The sequence below is a fragment of the Polypterus senegalus genome, chromosome 14 (genome assembly GCF_016835505.1).
Source record: "Polypterus senegalus isolate Bchr_013 chromosome 14, ASM1683550v1, whole genome shotgun sequence".
Lineage (NCBI taxonomy): Eukaryota > Metazoa > Chordata > Cladistia > Polypteriformes > Polypteridae > Polypterus > Polypterus senegalus.
The window spans coordinates 133,220,111-133,235,614 of NC_053167.1; the positions used below are offsets into that span (position 1 = coordinate 133,220,111).

General features: G+C 40.7%; 3 protein-coding genes across 3 annotated transcripts; 2 read left to right on the forward strand and 1 right to left on the reverse strand.

Annotated features, from left to right (window-relative positions):
* Nucleotides 1-1,671: 1,671 nt before the first annotated feature.
* Nucleotides 1,672-2,145, reverse strand: LOC120514669 (histone H2B 5-like). The gene has a single exon (XM_039735168.1). It carries the CDS (start codon nt 2,089-2,091, stop codon nt 1,714-1,716), a length of 378 nt encoding a protein of 125 aa, XP_039591102.1. The 5' UTR covers nt 2,092-2,145; the 3' UTR covers nt 1,672-1,713.
* Nucleotides 2,146-2,864: 719 nt separating this feature from the next.
* LOC120514661 (histone H2A-like) lies at nt 2,865-3,365 on the forward strand. The gene has a single exon (XM_039735155.1). The coding sequence runs from the start codon at nt 2,910-2,912 to the stop codon at nt 3,294-3,296; it is 387 nt and encodes a 128-aa protein (XP_039591089.1). The 5' UTR covers nt 2,865-2,909; the 3' UTR covers nt 3,297-3,365.
* A 4,451-nt stretch (nt 3,366-7,816) lies between these two features.
* Nucleotides 7,817-8,231, forward strand: LOC120514677 (histone H4). The gene has a single exon (XM_039735177.1). It carries the CDS (start codon nt 7,862-7,864, stop codon nt 8,171-8,173), a length of 312 nt encoding a protein of 103 aa, XP_039591111.1. The 5' UTR covers nt 7,817-7,861; the 3' UTR covers nt 8,174-8,231.
* The last annotated feature ends 7,273 nt before the right edge of the window (nt 8,232-15,504 follow it).

Sequence of the window (15,504 nt, forward strand, 5' to 3'; positions counted from 1 at the left end):
AAAAAGACTACAAGAGGCAGTTGCAACCCTGGAGCAATGGTTTCAATCATGGAGAATCAGCATTAACCAGGAAAAAAGCACTGCAATCCTTTTTAGCAGAAGGCACAAACCACCACCTGGTACAATAACAATGTTTGGCCGTCCCATTTCATGGCAAAATACAGCAAAATACCTGGGAGTTATATTAGACAACCGCCTAACTTGGAGAAACCACATCACTGAAAGTATATCAAAAGCTAGAAGATCACTCGGCCAACTGTACCCACTGATGAATAGAAAAAGTAACCTGAACACTACAAACAAAATTCTTCTGTACAGAAGCATCATCAGAGCTCAGTTACTGTACGCAGCACCAGTATGGGGATACGCTTACAATGTACTCATCCGTCAGATTCATTGCCTCCAAAACAAAGCTCTAAGAATGGCACTCAACGCACCATGGTATGTAACCAAAGACTTGATTCATCAAGACACCAAATCCCTGTCGATTCAACCGTCCATTCAGAAGAATTCTATCAAACTATTTACCCAACTAGAAACTCACCCAAACAAAACTCTTCAAGGGATTCTCCAATATGATAAATGTCAATACAAGAAACACAAAAGACCAAAAGCAATACTGAATGACTAAACACCTAAACCATCCTAAAATTCAGCAACAGGAACTCGCACAACCCCTAACCAAAACGGATTGCTATGAGACAAGTTAACATGAATCTCACAGATAAAAAAACACAGAGATGAAGGAGTGTGAGAAGCATTGCCTCGGTACTCCATGAGAGAAGAAAGATTCCAGTCTGTAGTTAAAAAAAGAAAAGTGAAAAAGAAAGAAAATGTCTGGACGCTGTAAAGGAGGAAAGGGACTTGGCAAAGGTGGCGCAAAGCGCCATCGTTAAGTTCTGAGGGATAACATTCAAGACATTACAAAAGCCTGCTATCCGCCACTTGGCGCGTCGAGGTGGAGTAAAACGTATTTCTGGCTTGATCTATAAGGAAACGCGGGGAGTGCTCAAGGTGTTTTTGGAGAATGTTATCCGTGATGCTGTTACTTAGCATGTTACCGAGCATGCCAAGCGAAAAACCGTGACTGCTATGGATGTTGTATATGCCTTAAAGAGGCAGGGTCGTACTCTGTATGCCTTTGGAGGTTAAATTAATTTTTCTAAAACAAGTTCAAAGGCCCTTTTCAGGGCCACTCACGTCCTCTACTTGGAGAGCTTTCCTTAAGTTGTGTTCTGTACTGCACGATCGAATATAGCTGGTCTAAACTTGACAAAGCATTTTATAATTGACCTTTTTTTTCTTTTTTACAGCGTACGTTCTCGTACAGCTTCGCGAAATTGAGGAGTCTGCAGCAACTTTTTGGCTTAAAGCAGTATTACAGCTGACTGGATACTCAGCGTTTTCCCCAGGCTTAATTAGGCTGTGGAGTTAAGTTTAAAAGTGACGTTTACACTTCATCAGGACGAAGCGCTCTTGCGACGTGCCGAGGTTTTTTGTTTACTTTTGTGCACCCATTCCTGCTCCGTTGCCCCCATTAGTATTAAAGTTCATCTGGGATAAGAAAATAGCCGAAACGCATTTGTGCCCATGAAGAATATTGTTCCATAGCCGAAAAACTAGAAGTACTGCTTCCCAGGTCGATTAAGCTCTTTATTGAGAGTAGGGGAGTGGCTCTGAAAAGAGCCGTTGGTTTCGAGCAAGTAGTTCTATTTACTTGGTGCTGGTGTACTTGGTAACTGCCTTGGTACCTTCGGACACGGCGTGCTTGGCAAGCTCTCCTGGGAGCAGGAGTCTCACAGCAGTTTGAATCTCCCGGGACGAAATGGTCGATCGCTTATTGTAATGCGCAAGACGAGAAGCCTCACCGGCGATGCGCTCGAAGATATCGTTCACAAACGAATTCATGATCCCCATCGCCTTAGAAGAAATTCCAGTGTCGGGGTGAACTTGTTTCAGCACTTTGTACACGTAGATGGAATAGCTTTCTTTCCTGGCCTTTCTGCGTTTTTTTCCTCCTTTCGCCTGGCTCTTGGAAACGGCTTTCTTAGAGCCCTTCTTGGGTGCAGGGGCGGCTTTCGGCTCAGGCATTGTTGTAGTCTGTAGGTACAGAAAACTGAATGCAGCAACTTCGCGGATTCACGTTTTTAAAGGCAATCATGTACACGACAAACGCTGCAGAGTTGGGCGTGGCGACGCCAACAACCGTTGAATTAATCAATGGGGGCAAAATTCGCGCGCGCTTTTGCATTAGGCTTTCTGTTTTCAAAAGTACATTTCAAGGGTCTTATTTTTTCACTACCCAGTATTCCTAACTTATATAGAAGAGTTGCGCGTGCCGGATACAATATTTGTGATCAGCTCATTAAAGGAGCGTTAAAGTAATCATCGCAAGAGAAAATATTCGCAAGACTGCAGAAGATCTGTAAGCGGAGGCGATTCTGTGAATATCGCCCTTTGTACTGAAATAATTATTTTCTCTTTATTGCACCTTTAACATCAAAGGCCTCTGATGAGGAAATGCGTTTGCCAAAACAGAGTTCAAATGTCAGACTACTCGGTAAAATAATGCATAAAGGTACAGAGGTGTAATATACAAAAATACATCAGTTCAGTGAAATACCGGGAGACGTACTGTGTAAAAATAAATGTGTATATATACTAGCGAAACACAGAAACGAACAAAAAATAAAAAGGCACATTGTCATTTTTGTTCGGAGCTGTATTTTTCAACTTGAAGCACTGTTCAAACAGGTTCCAAGGCCACGCCCAGAAGTTCCCAAAAGCCGAGTGACGTAAAGTACATGCAAATTAGCGTTCAGTCAGTCCTGCGAAGGAAGTCTTTATAAACACGCAACACAGGCAGCCTCGAGCATTTTATTGCAGAAAATTGTTGTGTTCGTAGTACAATGTCTGGAAGGGGAAAGACTGGCGGTAAGGCACGTGCCAAGGCTAAGACTCGCTCTTCACGAGCTGGGTTGCAGTTTCCTGTCGGTCGTGTTCACAGGCTTTTAAGGAAGGGCAACTATGCCGAGCGTGTAGGCGCTGGTGCTCCCGTCTACTTGGCTGCTGTGCTCGAGTACCTGACTGCTGAAATTCTCGAATTAGCCGGTAATGCTGCCCGTGACAACAAGAAAACCAGAATCATTCCTCGGCACTTGCAGTTGGCTGTGCGTAACGACGAAGAGCTCAATAAGCTGTTGGGTGGTGTGACCATCGCTCAGGGTGGTGTGCTGCCAAACATTCAGGCCGTGCTTCTGCCCAAGAAGACCGAGAAACCAGCTAAAAGCAAGTAAAGTGGGGGTATACAGTAAATTTGTCAACCCCAACGGCTCTTTTCAGAGCCACCTACCCATTCAGACTAGAGCATTTTCCATTACAGTGTTCTTTCTTGCATGGAGTACGAGTTAAATCAAGAAAAAAGTTGTGCAAAGATACGTGAACACAAGGAACAGCTTGATTTGATGACTGGTTGAGTCATATTCAGCATTTCATTCATTGTTCTGGCACAATCATAACCAGCCTCTCTTTGAAATTCACCATATTGAATACATGGTCCTCCATCAGCAGCGCCGTGTACTTAGAAATATTTTCCTGCATGCATCTTCAAGTCTGATATTTTCGCCCGACTCCCCTTGTGCACAGCTCATTATTTAAACCAGCATTTAAGATGCTCAGGGATATGCACGGGGGAGCCTGTATCAACACGTATGTTAATGCACTTCCCTTAACAATAAAAAAATTGTTTTATCTGCATTTTGCATCTGGTACAATACAATTAGTTTAAAGTTTCAATGATTTCATTCGGAACTGGCAAACTATGTAGAAATGATAATTTTAGTTGCAGTCTGGAGCCCTGGTGGTACAATACCACGGGCTGGGTACCCAGCACTCCACAAAGTCCCACGTCAGGTTGAATTGCGACCTCTAATGGCAGAATATTAAAAATCACTTGTAGAACTTTTCCTACATATTTCCGGTTGAAAGTTCAGGCTTCGCACTTTCGTTCCTTTGTTTACTTGCTGCACGTTGTGAGAATAGTTTGTCATTTTCTCTTATCACTTGAGCCATTAATGCTGTGCGTCCTTGCGGAAAAGTAAGTTTATCATAGATCATTTGATATAAAGAGGTTCAAATGTTTGTTAAACTTACACATTCAGAGTGTTTAAAATGTGTACTTGAACGTAACGTTGTAACTTAGTGTATGTATTTAATTTTGTTTACAGACCACAGCAACAGGAATTAAAGTACTTTCAGAGTTCAGATTGTGCTTGAAATTGATGTTTACCTCGATATTGGAAAGGGGAGTTTACAAATAAAGTTGTACCACCGTGGAGTTAATAGCGGCACCTCCTGTGACCAGACATCTGATCGTGTCTACAGTCGTTTGGACTTTATCTCACCCACATTTCTTACACCAGCCTGTTGTACCGAGACCAGCTCTCATTTTTACCCATGCAAGGCCTAATTGTGTGCCATTCCACCCATTATTTTCTTCTGTTCTTCAGAAAACCGGCAACAATTTGACAAAGAACTGAAAAGACAAAATATTGCACTCTTCAAAGCCATCACAACTAAAGATGGAATTTGTCTCCAATCGAAATCCACTGATGACAAGAGAGTGCTGTTTCACTTTCTACAAGATTCTAACATGGAATTCCATTCTTGGATATTGGAATTGGAAAAAAACATTGAAAGTACAGTAGTTATAATTGGCATGTCCAAATCTATAAAAGAAGAACACATCAGAACAGCTTCTAATGAAAGAGACTTTCCCATCAAAAAGTGTACAGAATGAAGGCAGGCCCTCACCGTCTTTTTTGACCCCTGCTGTTTGTACATGTAGTTGGAAATGATAAAGGAAAGCACATTTTTCAAATTACTGACTTAATTTTCCTACATGTTAAAGTAGAACATTTACTTAACAATCTTAAGATAAGTCAGTGCCAACAATGCTGGGTATTTTCCCATGCCAATAATATGTGTTTTAATACACCCAGATATGTGTGCTGTGCCACAATAAACCAGGGAATGGCAACAGGCCCATCCTACAAATTACAGGGGATGTACAGGTGCTGGTCATAAAACTAGAATATCATGAGAAAGTTTATTTATTTCAGTAATTCCACTCAAAAAGTGAAACTTGTATATTAGATTCATTCATTACACACAGACTGATGTATTTCAAATGTTTATTTCTTTTAATTTTGATGATAACTGACAATTAATAAAAGTCCCAAATTCAGTATCTCGGAAAATTTGAGTATCAATTAAGACCAATGCAAAAAAAGGATTTTTAGAAATGTTTGCCAACTGAAAGGTATGAACATGAAAAGTATGAGCATGTACAGCACTCAATATTTAGTTGGGGCTCCTTTGGCTTGGATTACTGCAGCAATGTGGCGTGGCATGGAGTCGATCAGTCTGTGGCACTGCTCAGGTGTTATGAGAGCCCATGTTGCTCTGATAGCTTCAGCTCTTCTGAATTGTTGGGTCTGGCGTATTGCATCTTCTTCTTCACAATACCCCATAGATTTTCTATGGAGTTAAGGTCAGGCGAGTTTGCTGGCCCATCAAGAACAGGGATACCATGGTCCTTAAACCAGGTACTGGTAGCTTTGGCACTGTGTGCAGGTGCCAGGTCCTGTTGGAAAATGAAAACTGCATCTCCATAAAGTTCGTCAGCAGCAGGAAGCATGAAGTGCTCTAAAACTTCCTGGTAAAACCATCACTGACTGTGGAAACTTTACACTGGACCTCAGGCAACGTGGATTCTGTGCCTCTCCTCTCTTCCTCCAGACTCTGGGACTTTGATTTCCAAAGGAAATGCAAAATTTACTTTCAGCAGAGAACATAACTTTGGACCACTCAGCAGCAGTCCAGTCCTTTCTTTCTTTAGCCCAGGCGAGACGCTTCTGACGCTGTCTCTTGTTCAAGAGTGGCTTGACACAAGGAATGTGACCGCTGAAAGCCATTCCTTGCATACGTTTGTGTGTGGTGGTTTTTAAAGCACTGACTCCAGCTGCAGGCCACTCTTTGTGAATCTCCCCCACAGTTTTGAATTGGTTTTGCTTTCACAATCCTCTCCAGGGTGTGGTTATCCCTATTGCTTGTACACTTTTTTCTACCACATCTTGTCCTTCCCTTCGCCTCTCTATTAATGTGCTTGGACACAGAGCTCTGTGAACAGCCAGCCTCTTTAGCAATGACCTTTTGTGTCTTGCCCTCCTTGTGCAAGGGGTCAGTGGTTGTCTTTTGGACAACTGTCAAATCAGTAGTCTCCCCCATGATTGTGTAGCCTACAGAACTAGACCGAGAGACCATTTAAAGGCTTTTGCAGGTGTTTTGAGTTAATTAGCTGATTAGAGTGTAGCACCAGGTGTCTTCAATATTGAACCTTTTCACAATATTCTAATTTTCCGAGATACTGAATTTGGGACTTTCATTAGTTGTCAGTTATAATCATCAAAATTAAAAGAAATAAACATTTGAAATACATCAGTCTGTGTGTAATGAATGAATCTAATATACAAGTTTAACTTTTTGAATGGAATTACTGAAATAAATCAACTTTGTCATGATATTCTAATTTTATGACCAGCACCTGTATGTGCAACTCTTACGAAGCGGCCACATCCCACCTCAATACTATCCAGCCCTTCAGTCCTCAGTATAGTCTCCCTGGAAGTCAGGTACACAGCTGCTGTGATAGAGGACATCAGTCTTTCTGCTCAAAACTCAAAGACTAGCAGAGCTCGCTAACTCGTCACCTAGTACCTCTAATTGAATGCATCATTCATAGGTAAAGAAAACAGGCAGGCAGAGTGAGGAGCAGATTATACTCGGTGTGCTCTCAGAGAAGAACCTCCCTTCTCAGATTAATCAGAATTGGCCTGAAGCTCCCCCTGATGGTCTCTCTAAGGAAGATAGCTTTCCTGCTCTCTTATCTTTAATAAACCCTTTTTCCAGCATCAAAACCAGAAGATTTCTAAAATTTCTTCACAATAGACATTCCTGTCCTGAATTCCTGCTGTTGTGAATATTTTCTCTTATCACTCCAAAATTGTTAAAACGCACCACATAATTTAAGTTTAGCAATATGGAATGCTAATAGTGTACAGAACAAAAAAAAACATTACATTAAATTGTTATACAGTAATGCTAATCAGTGAGACTCAGTTACTAGTCATTTCTGTATCCAGAATGAGATGTCACTTTGTCTACAAATCTTACAGAGTTAAAGGGAAAGGAGGTGGCACAGCCATTCGTGTTAAAAAAAGGAATATAACATTCTGAATCACCCATCACAGTTAACCGTATTGGAAGCTAATTCAGTGATGCTAAATACTCAAGATAGTCCTTTGAGAATAATTGTAGCAAACAACAGTCCCCAGAATGATCTACCTGCCCAAAAATGCTTTCGGGTGTTTTTGACATTTACTCATCAAAAACATAAAGGACAAATAGAAATCATTGCCCACAATTTAAATCCACCCAAACGCACTGTTCTCTTAAACTGCTGAATGGTTGCGAGTTAAAATTCACACCAAGTAACAAACCCCCCCCCAAAAAAAAAGAAAGTCTTACGAGTCTCACTTTTTTTTTAAGAAAGCGTAAGAGTCTCACTCATTTATTAGTTTCCATAACTCTAAATCCTATTCGATTCCACGTGGCGGATTAGCTTCTTTGTTCGTGGGACTGTCGCTGGGAAATTGGAGAAAGAATTCAAAACACGACTTCCTGAAAGCCCGCTCAGACATTTCCTTTGCTGTGTTCGAGCAGGTCGTCGTTCCATTGATATCATGCGAGAAATTTAGTCCTGCGCTTAACAGTCACTCGAAGTGCTGAAGTAAGTCTGATAATGTCTGGCCGTGGTAAAGGCGGAAAGGGACTTGGTAAGGGTGGCGCAAAGCGTCACCGTAAAGTGTTGCGGGATAACATTCAAGGTATTACAAAACCAGCTATTCGTCGTCTGGCTCGTCGAGGTGGAGTAAAGCGAATTTCTGGCTTAATATACGAAGAGACTCGTGGAGTGCTCAAAGTGTTTTTGGAGAATGTTATCCGAGACGCTGTCACTTACACTGAACATGCTAAGCGGAAGACCGTGACCGCCATGGACGTGGTATACGCTTTGAAGAGACAGGGTCGTACTCTGTATGGCTTCGGAGGTTAATCGTCAAATCAAGATATTTTGAAGTGAATTATCCAAAGGCTCTTTTCAGAGCCACCCACGTTTTCTGTTTGGAGAGCTTTTATTATCTACAATATAGGATGTACTTATTTGACAAACTGATTAGAACGAATGCTTCTGCTGCGCTTTGATCTGGCTTTCTAAACGATAGGAAAGACCGAGAAGCGCTCTGTTGTCCGAAAAAAAAAACGACTGTTCTTGAGCAGCCCTGCGACCCAGTGATTGGTCTGCGGTAACCCTCTGTTAAGCTGCATTAAATTGCCAGTAGCCATCCGCTTCTGACAAGCTTATTTTTCTTTAGGTTTTCAAGTGCGACCGGAGCTGTAGCTTTTAGCAATCTTGTCCATTTCGATATCGTGCAGTGCCACAGATCTAATGAAAATTTCCCCATACCAATTCTGTCCATTCCTATATTTTTGCTACAGAGACTCCTGCTTTTTTTTGTACTCGCCCGCTATAAACAAAGGGCCAGCTGGGATACGAAAATAACCTAAACCAGGGGTGTCCAAACTTTTTTCACTAGGGGGCTACATGCAGAGAAATATACGAAGGGCTGGGCCACCCACTAGAGGTGAGATATATATTGCCTTACCTCTTGTGTATTACGCTAGCAAAATCAATCAAATATAGGTAAATTATGCCTCATAATTGAATATGGTTAATGAAAAAAACAGCATCACAGCTCTCCATTAATGGGTTTTCATATTGTATTTCAAAGTGCTCTCATCACATGCAATCGAGTAAAAATCAACAGCCCAAGCTTTATCTGACACTTGATGATTTTAAGTTAGCTGACAAATCTTCAATTCGCCGCCCAGCTGCGTTTCTGGACAAGCGAACGTTGTTGAATTCCTGCATTTTCTCCGGGCATATTATTCCTGCGACTTAAGTGATGCACTGCAATGAAGTCACCATCTGAGAAAGGTTTCCCGTGACTGGCAGTGAGTTGCGCTACCTCGTAACTGGCTAATGTGCTATCAGCCATTTGCTTAAATGTCTGTTCTTGCTCGGCACGAGTGTAGGTTTCGTAGTGCCGACACACATACTCTTTCATCACTGCAATAGTTGCATTGCAAATCAAATAGACTCACTCTGGGTCAGAGTAGGACTCCTTTTCAGCCAGGGAATTTCATACCTCAGACCAGCCCACTATATACAGTATACACCCACGTTATTTTTAAAACTCAGCTGACCGTCTCTTTCACATGGGTGGTTGCATATTCACTTCAAACACAGGTCCTCTACCAGAGGTCTTGCAGCTTGAGGGTTCTTGGCAGTATCTTAGCTGTTCCTAGGACTGTTCCCTTCTCTGAGGTTGTTCCTGTATACAGTCACCTAAAGGATTATTAGGAACACCTGTTCAATTTCTCATTAATGCAATTATCTAATCAACTAATCACATGGCAGTAGCTTCAGTGCATTTAGGGCTGTGGTCCTGGTCAAGACAATCTCCTGAACTCCAAACTGAATGTCAGAATGGCAAAGAAAGGTGATTTAAGCAATTTTGAGCGTCGCATGGTTGTTGGTGCCAGACGGGCCGGCCTGAGTATTTCACAATCTGCTCAGTTACTGGGATTTTTCACGCACAACCATTTCTAGAGTTTACAAAGAATGGTGTGAAAAGGGAAAAACATCCAGTATGCAGCAGTCCTGTGGGCGAAAATGCCTTGTTGATGCTAGAGGTCAGAGGAGAATGGGCCGACTGATTCAAGCTGATAGAAGAGCAACTTTGACTGAAATAACCACTCGTTACAACCGAGGTATGCAGCAAAGCATTTGTGAAGCCACAACACGCACAACCTTGAGGCGGATGGGCTACAACAGCAGAAGACCCCACCGGGTACCACTCATCTCCACTACAAATAGGAAAAAGAGGCTACAATTTGCACAAGCTCACCAAAATTGGACAGTTGAAGACTGAAAAAATGTTGCCTGGTCTGATGAGTCTCGATTTCTGTTAAGACATTCAAATGGTAGAGTCAGAATTTGGTGTAAACAGAATGAGAACATGGATCCATCATGCCTTGTTACCACTGTGCAGGCTGGTGGTGGTGGTGTAATGGTGTGGGGGATGTTTTCTTGGCACACTTTAGGCCCCTTAGTGCCAATTGGGAATCGTTTAAATGCCACGGGCTACCTGAGCATTGTTTCTGACCATGTCCATCCCTTCATGACCACCATGTACCCATCCTCTGATGGCTACGTCCAGCAGGATAATGCACCATGTCACAAAGCTCGAATCATTTCAAATTGGTTTCTTGAACGTGACAATGAGTTCACTGTACTAAAATGGCCCCCACAGTCACCAGATCTCAACCCAATAGAGCATCTTTGGGATGTGGTGGAACGGGAGCTTCGTGCCCTGGATGTGCATCCCACAAATCTACATCAACTGCAAGATGCTATCCTATCAATATGGGCCAACATTTCTAAAGAATGCTTTCAGCACCTTGTTGAATCAATGCCACGTAGAATTAAGGCAGTTCTGAAGGCGAAAGGGGGTCAAACACCCTATTAGTTTGGTGTTCCTAATAATCCTTTAGGTGAGTGTATATACACTATAGTATCCTCTCCAGAAATGTTTTTCTTAAATATCATTTACTGATTAAAGGAAATAATGCTTTATAAATTCTGATTTATTTTCACAAGTAAGCAAATGAGTCACACAATGATGCAATGACACATTGTCAAAAACAATGTCGTTTATGACCACATAAATTTCTTCCTTCTGAGCTTTCAATTTCTAAATATTCAACCCTTAACCTCAAATAGATCAAATAAAAGAAAAATATTTGCACTGTTCTTTGCTTGTTTCTTATACAATGTAACTTTCTTGTAAAATGTTTTTCCTCTGTATTTTCATGAACACAAGGCTAACTTTAAAGGATTAATGTATGCTTGAGTAGCGAACTGGTTTCTGTAACCTTGTTTCTAATCACATCGTTGTCCAAAGACATGAGGATTTCTTTCTCAGTGCATATGAGCATGTATGCTTCCAGGTTCTTTTGGGCTACAGTGCTTCTGCGCCTGTTTTTTTACTGTTGAGACGCTTCTCTTACAGACTACTTGTGTGATGGACAGTGTTAATAACAACTTGTAGGCCAGTCCAATCACATGGTATGCATCAGTTAATGGCACAAAAAATGGCACAGTTTTTGCAGGAGGAACAAGTTTTGCTCTCTAATTCAGCATCTTGCAGTACTGTGGAAAGATCCTCCTGACTTCCTTGTGACATTTCACTGGCTGTCCTGACAATGTAACACTGCATGGGGGACATCTTTAACTTCTCCCACTGGAATGCAAGGCTGCACAGTTCACCACATAATGTGTCAACTGTAGCTCTACTGTCAAACTTAACAACAACAACACTTATTTCTAGAGCACATTTTCATACAAATAATGGAGCTCAAAGTGCTTTACATGACGAAGAAAGAGAAAAAAAGACAAAGTAAGAATTAAAATAAGAGAATACTAATTGACATAGAATAAAAGTAAGGTCTGATGGCCAGGGAGGACAGAAAATACAAACAAACAAAAAAAAAACTCCAGGTGGCTGGAGAAAAAATAAAATTTGCAGGGGTTCCAGGCCATGAGACCACCCAGCCCCCTCTCGGCATTCTACCTAACATCAATGACTTCAATCAGTCCTCATTGTATTCTGGGTTCTCTTTGAAGGACTTGATGACGGTCACGTGGACTTCTGGACTTTAATCCATTAAAGTAGAAACATCACGGTGCTTTGATCAGGTGGTGGTGCAGATTAGTATCACAGAAAACCGGAAAAAGAGCAAAAGAGAGTAGGGGTTAGTATGGATTTTGGAGCCACTAGGAATAGTAATGATAATTAATTGTATATACAGAGCATCGGGATTAAACTAAAATGAAGTTATGAGAAGGCCATGTTAAAGTAATGAGTTTTTAGCATTTTTTAAAGTGCTCCACTGTATTAGTCTGGCAAATTCCTATTGGCAGGCTATTCCATATTTAATGTGCATAACAGCAGAAGGCTGCTTCACCACTTCTTTTAAGTTTAGCTCTTGGAATTCTAAGGAGACACTCATTTGAAGATCTAAGGTTACAAATTGGAATGTTTTGTAAACCATGAGCAGGATTTTAAAGTCAATTCTGAATGACACAGGTAACCAAAGTAGTGACATCAAAACTGGAGAGATGTTCTTGGATTTTCTTTTCCTAGTTAGGATTCTGGCAGCTGCATTCTGCACTCGTTGCAATCGATTGATGTCTTTTTTGGGTGGTCCTGAGAGGAGTGTGTTACAATAATCTAGTCGACTAAAAACAAAAGCTTGAACTAATTTCTCAGCATCTTGCAATGCTATAAGAGGTCTAGCTTTTGCCATATTTCTTAAGTGAAAAAATGCTGTCCTAGTGATCTGTTTAATATGTGATTTAAAATTCAGGTCAGAGTCAATAGTTACCTCTAAATTCCTTACCTCCGTCTTGACTTTTAATCCTAATGCATCAAGTTTATTTCTAATAACATCATTATATCCATTAATGCCAATCACTAAAATTTCAGTTTTCTCTTTATTTAGCTTGAGAAAATTACTACTCATCCATTCAGAAACACAAGTAAAACATTAAGCAGACAATTGCTTATTTCTTCCAGAGCTGAACTCGGAAGCCCATTTTCTCTCACATGAACAAAGTTTCTAGGATCCAGATGTGCAAAATCTGAACAAAGTTTTGCATTAGCAGAAAACCTTTTGTAGATATTGTCAGTTACTGTGTCTAAAATGACATTGTGTACATTAACAGTGAAGTAAGTGATAGCTGATGCTAATGGCTCATCTTCTGCAAGCTCCCCTGGCATTTTATTCTTTTTTCTGACCCTTCGCTCATAAAGGGCAGTTTGCACCACCAGCTCACACTCTTCTTCCTCCTGCAGCTTTCTGTTAGCCCACTGCACAAACTTATTAGCTGCACACTTAACTTCTTTAAAGTCCTTAGCACACTTCCTGAGACTGTCCTCTGTCCCTTCAACCAGCCGTCTATTAATCCCTTTGCCTTGGCCCTCACAGCTGGCTTTTGTGTACTGTCCTCTACAATGGTGTGTAAAGTCAAAAGCAACAAGGCTCCCTGAGGATTCCCAAAACACCCAAATAATTTGCTTAGTGCCTGATCCCTAGCCCACCACCTTGTGTGCCCTATTGGGCAAAGTCTTCTGTGGTGTGTGTCCTGACTCATCTGTTCCCACTTCTGCATATGCTTGTATGACTCTCTAAAGAAAACTGTTATTTCATTAAGCAGTGAGAAGGGGAGGCACTTTCCACAACACTACCTGTTGTGTCTGCAAGAACAAGATTTCAAAGATGTGCATAACACCATACATGAATCTGAGGTGGAGACTGCTCAGAGAGAAGTGCAGAAAAACCCCTGATACTACTGACCCTGCATATTAGCTGCATCATCTGTTGAGTTGTCCACACATGTGCTGATGTCAATATTGAGCTTCTCTAGCACTTTTTTCAGGATCTCTGCAAAATGCTGCCCTGTAAATGACTCACAGTCCACTATGGCAATCAGTCTTTCATGGATGACATCCGTTAGATATCTAAATATGATAGAGCACTGGTCTTTAGAGTTGATATCCTGCGTTGTGTCTATCTGAACAGAAAACATGCCAGCCTGTCTAACTTTCTCTGCTATTGTTATGTTTATGAGTTGATTGATTACATCCATAACTTTGCTAAACATGTCCTTAGACAGCAGGGTAACTAAAGAGCCTCTGCCTATCGCGCCAGCTTCATGCTGCTTTTTGCTACTTTCTATGCAAGCATTTACATGCTGCTGAAGGCAAATGTCATATTTGCTTAATAGCAAAATCAATTCGAGAACATTTCCATGGTTAACAGCAATGTCTTCTTTATCACCTCTAAAGCTAAGGCCACATTTGCCAATAACTTTTACAATATCAACTACATATTCCACCTGACGTTTCTTTTTAACTTGTTCAACATGTGATGACATTTGATTGCTGATCAATAGGCTTCTGACATCTGCCATTTGTGCTTTCAGAAAGTAGACATCTGGACTATCTTTGTGCAACTTACTTTTTTCATGCTCCTCTATTCTTTGGTGAACATGTTTCCATGTTTTCATGCCTCGCTTTATGAATGGGCTATCACTAGAAAATTGAGCAAATGCCAGACATACAGTAAGTAGAGAGACTGATTTTTTTCACAGAAAGTCAACCATTTCCAGTTGGTTCCATCTTTTCTGTTGTAAATGTTTGGTATAGGACAGAGGTTCTCAAACTGTGAGGCGCGCCCCCCTGGGGGGGGCACTGAAGCTGTACAAGGGGGGGCATCGAATAAATGAACAAGACATCAAAATTAATTTTTTACATTTTTATTTTAAATTTAAATTTGCAAGAATATAATTACAGCGATTGCATTATAACTCAAATTGAAATAAAACATTTCGAAGGAATAGATCTAATGCGTAGCCAATATTGCCAAATTGAGTTAAATAATATACTGCGTATTGGGTTATTTTCATGATACAACTAACAGCAGTATAATATTTGTCAGACGAAAATAGATGCGCAGATTGACTTCATCGGTGTCCTCGTTTACCAGATTTTTAAAAATTAAAACATATTTAATTGTTTATTTACATAAAAAAATAATTAAATAAGAATAAATCATTTATTCTTTGTTTTTGGGATTAGAATTACTACCAAAAACCACACAAGGCATTTTAACAGTTTAAAAAAATAAATTGCAAATATTTCATTGAAGTTAGCCGAACACATGCAAATCTTATGGAAGTAAAAATGATAGGATATGGCGACACCACACGAGTATCAGACCTTAGTTGTATCAGGGGTTATTCTCATCTATCTTATATTATGCAGGGGGCGCAGAATTATTCCAGGTAGAAAGGAGGGGCGGGCGCGAAATACGAAAGTCTGAGAACCGCTGGTATAGGACAACTTGGAGATTGTTGTGGATGAAATGAAAAAAATGCATTTATGTCCTGCAACTGAGGATGAGCAAATTAATCAAAGTTATTATGATCAACAGTCTCATCTTCAAATTTCTGCTGCTAAGTTGCTGTGGCCTATTTAATCTGCCCCTGAGTAGACTTTTTTCTTTTATTCACACTTCCCTCAGTATTCCTATCCCTATGAGACTCATCTGCACCTGCATTACAATAAAAAACAACATTCTGTAAGGCTTTAGCAAGATTGACATGGAACATGCTTTTAACAAAACAATGAAGATTTTTCTCACTGAAAAATACAATCTTATTTTTCTTCTATTCACTTTCAGTAGTGGATTTTGTGTATT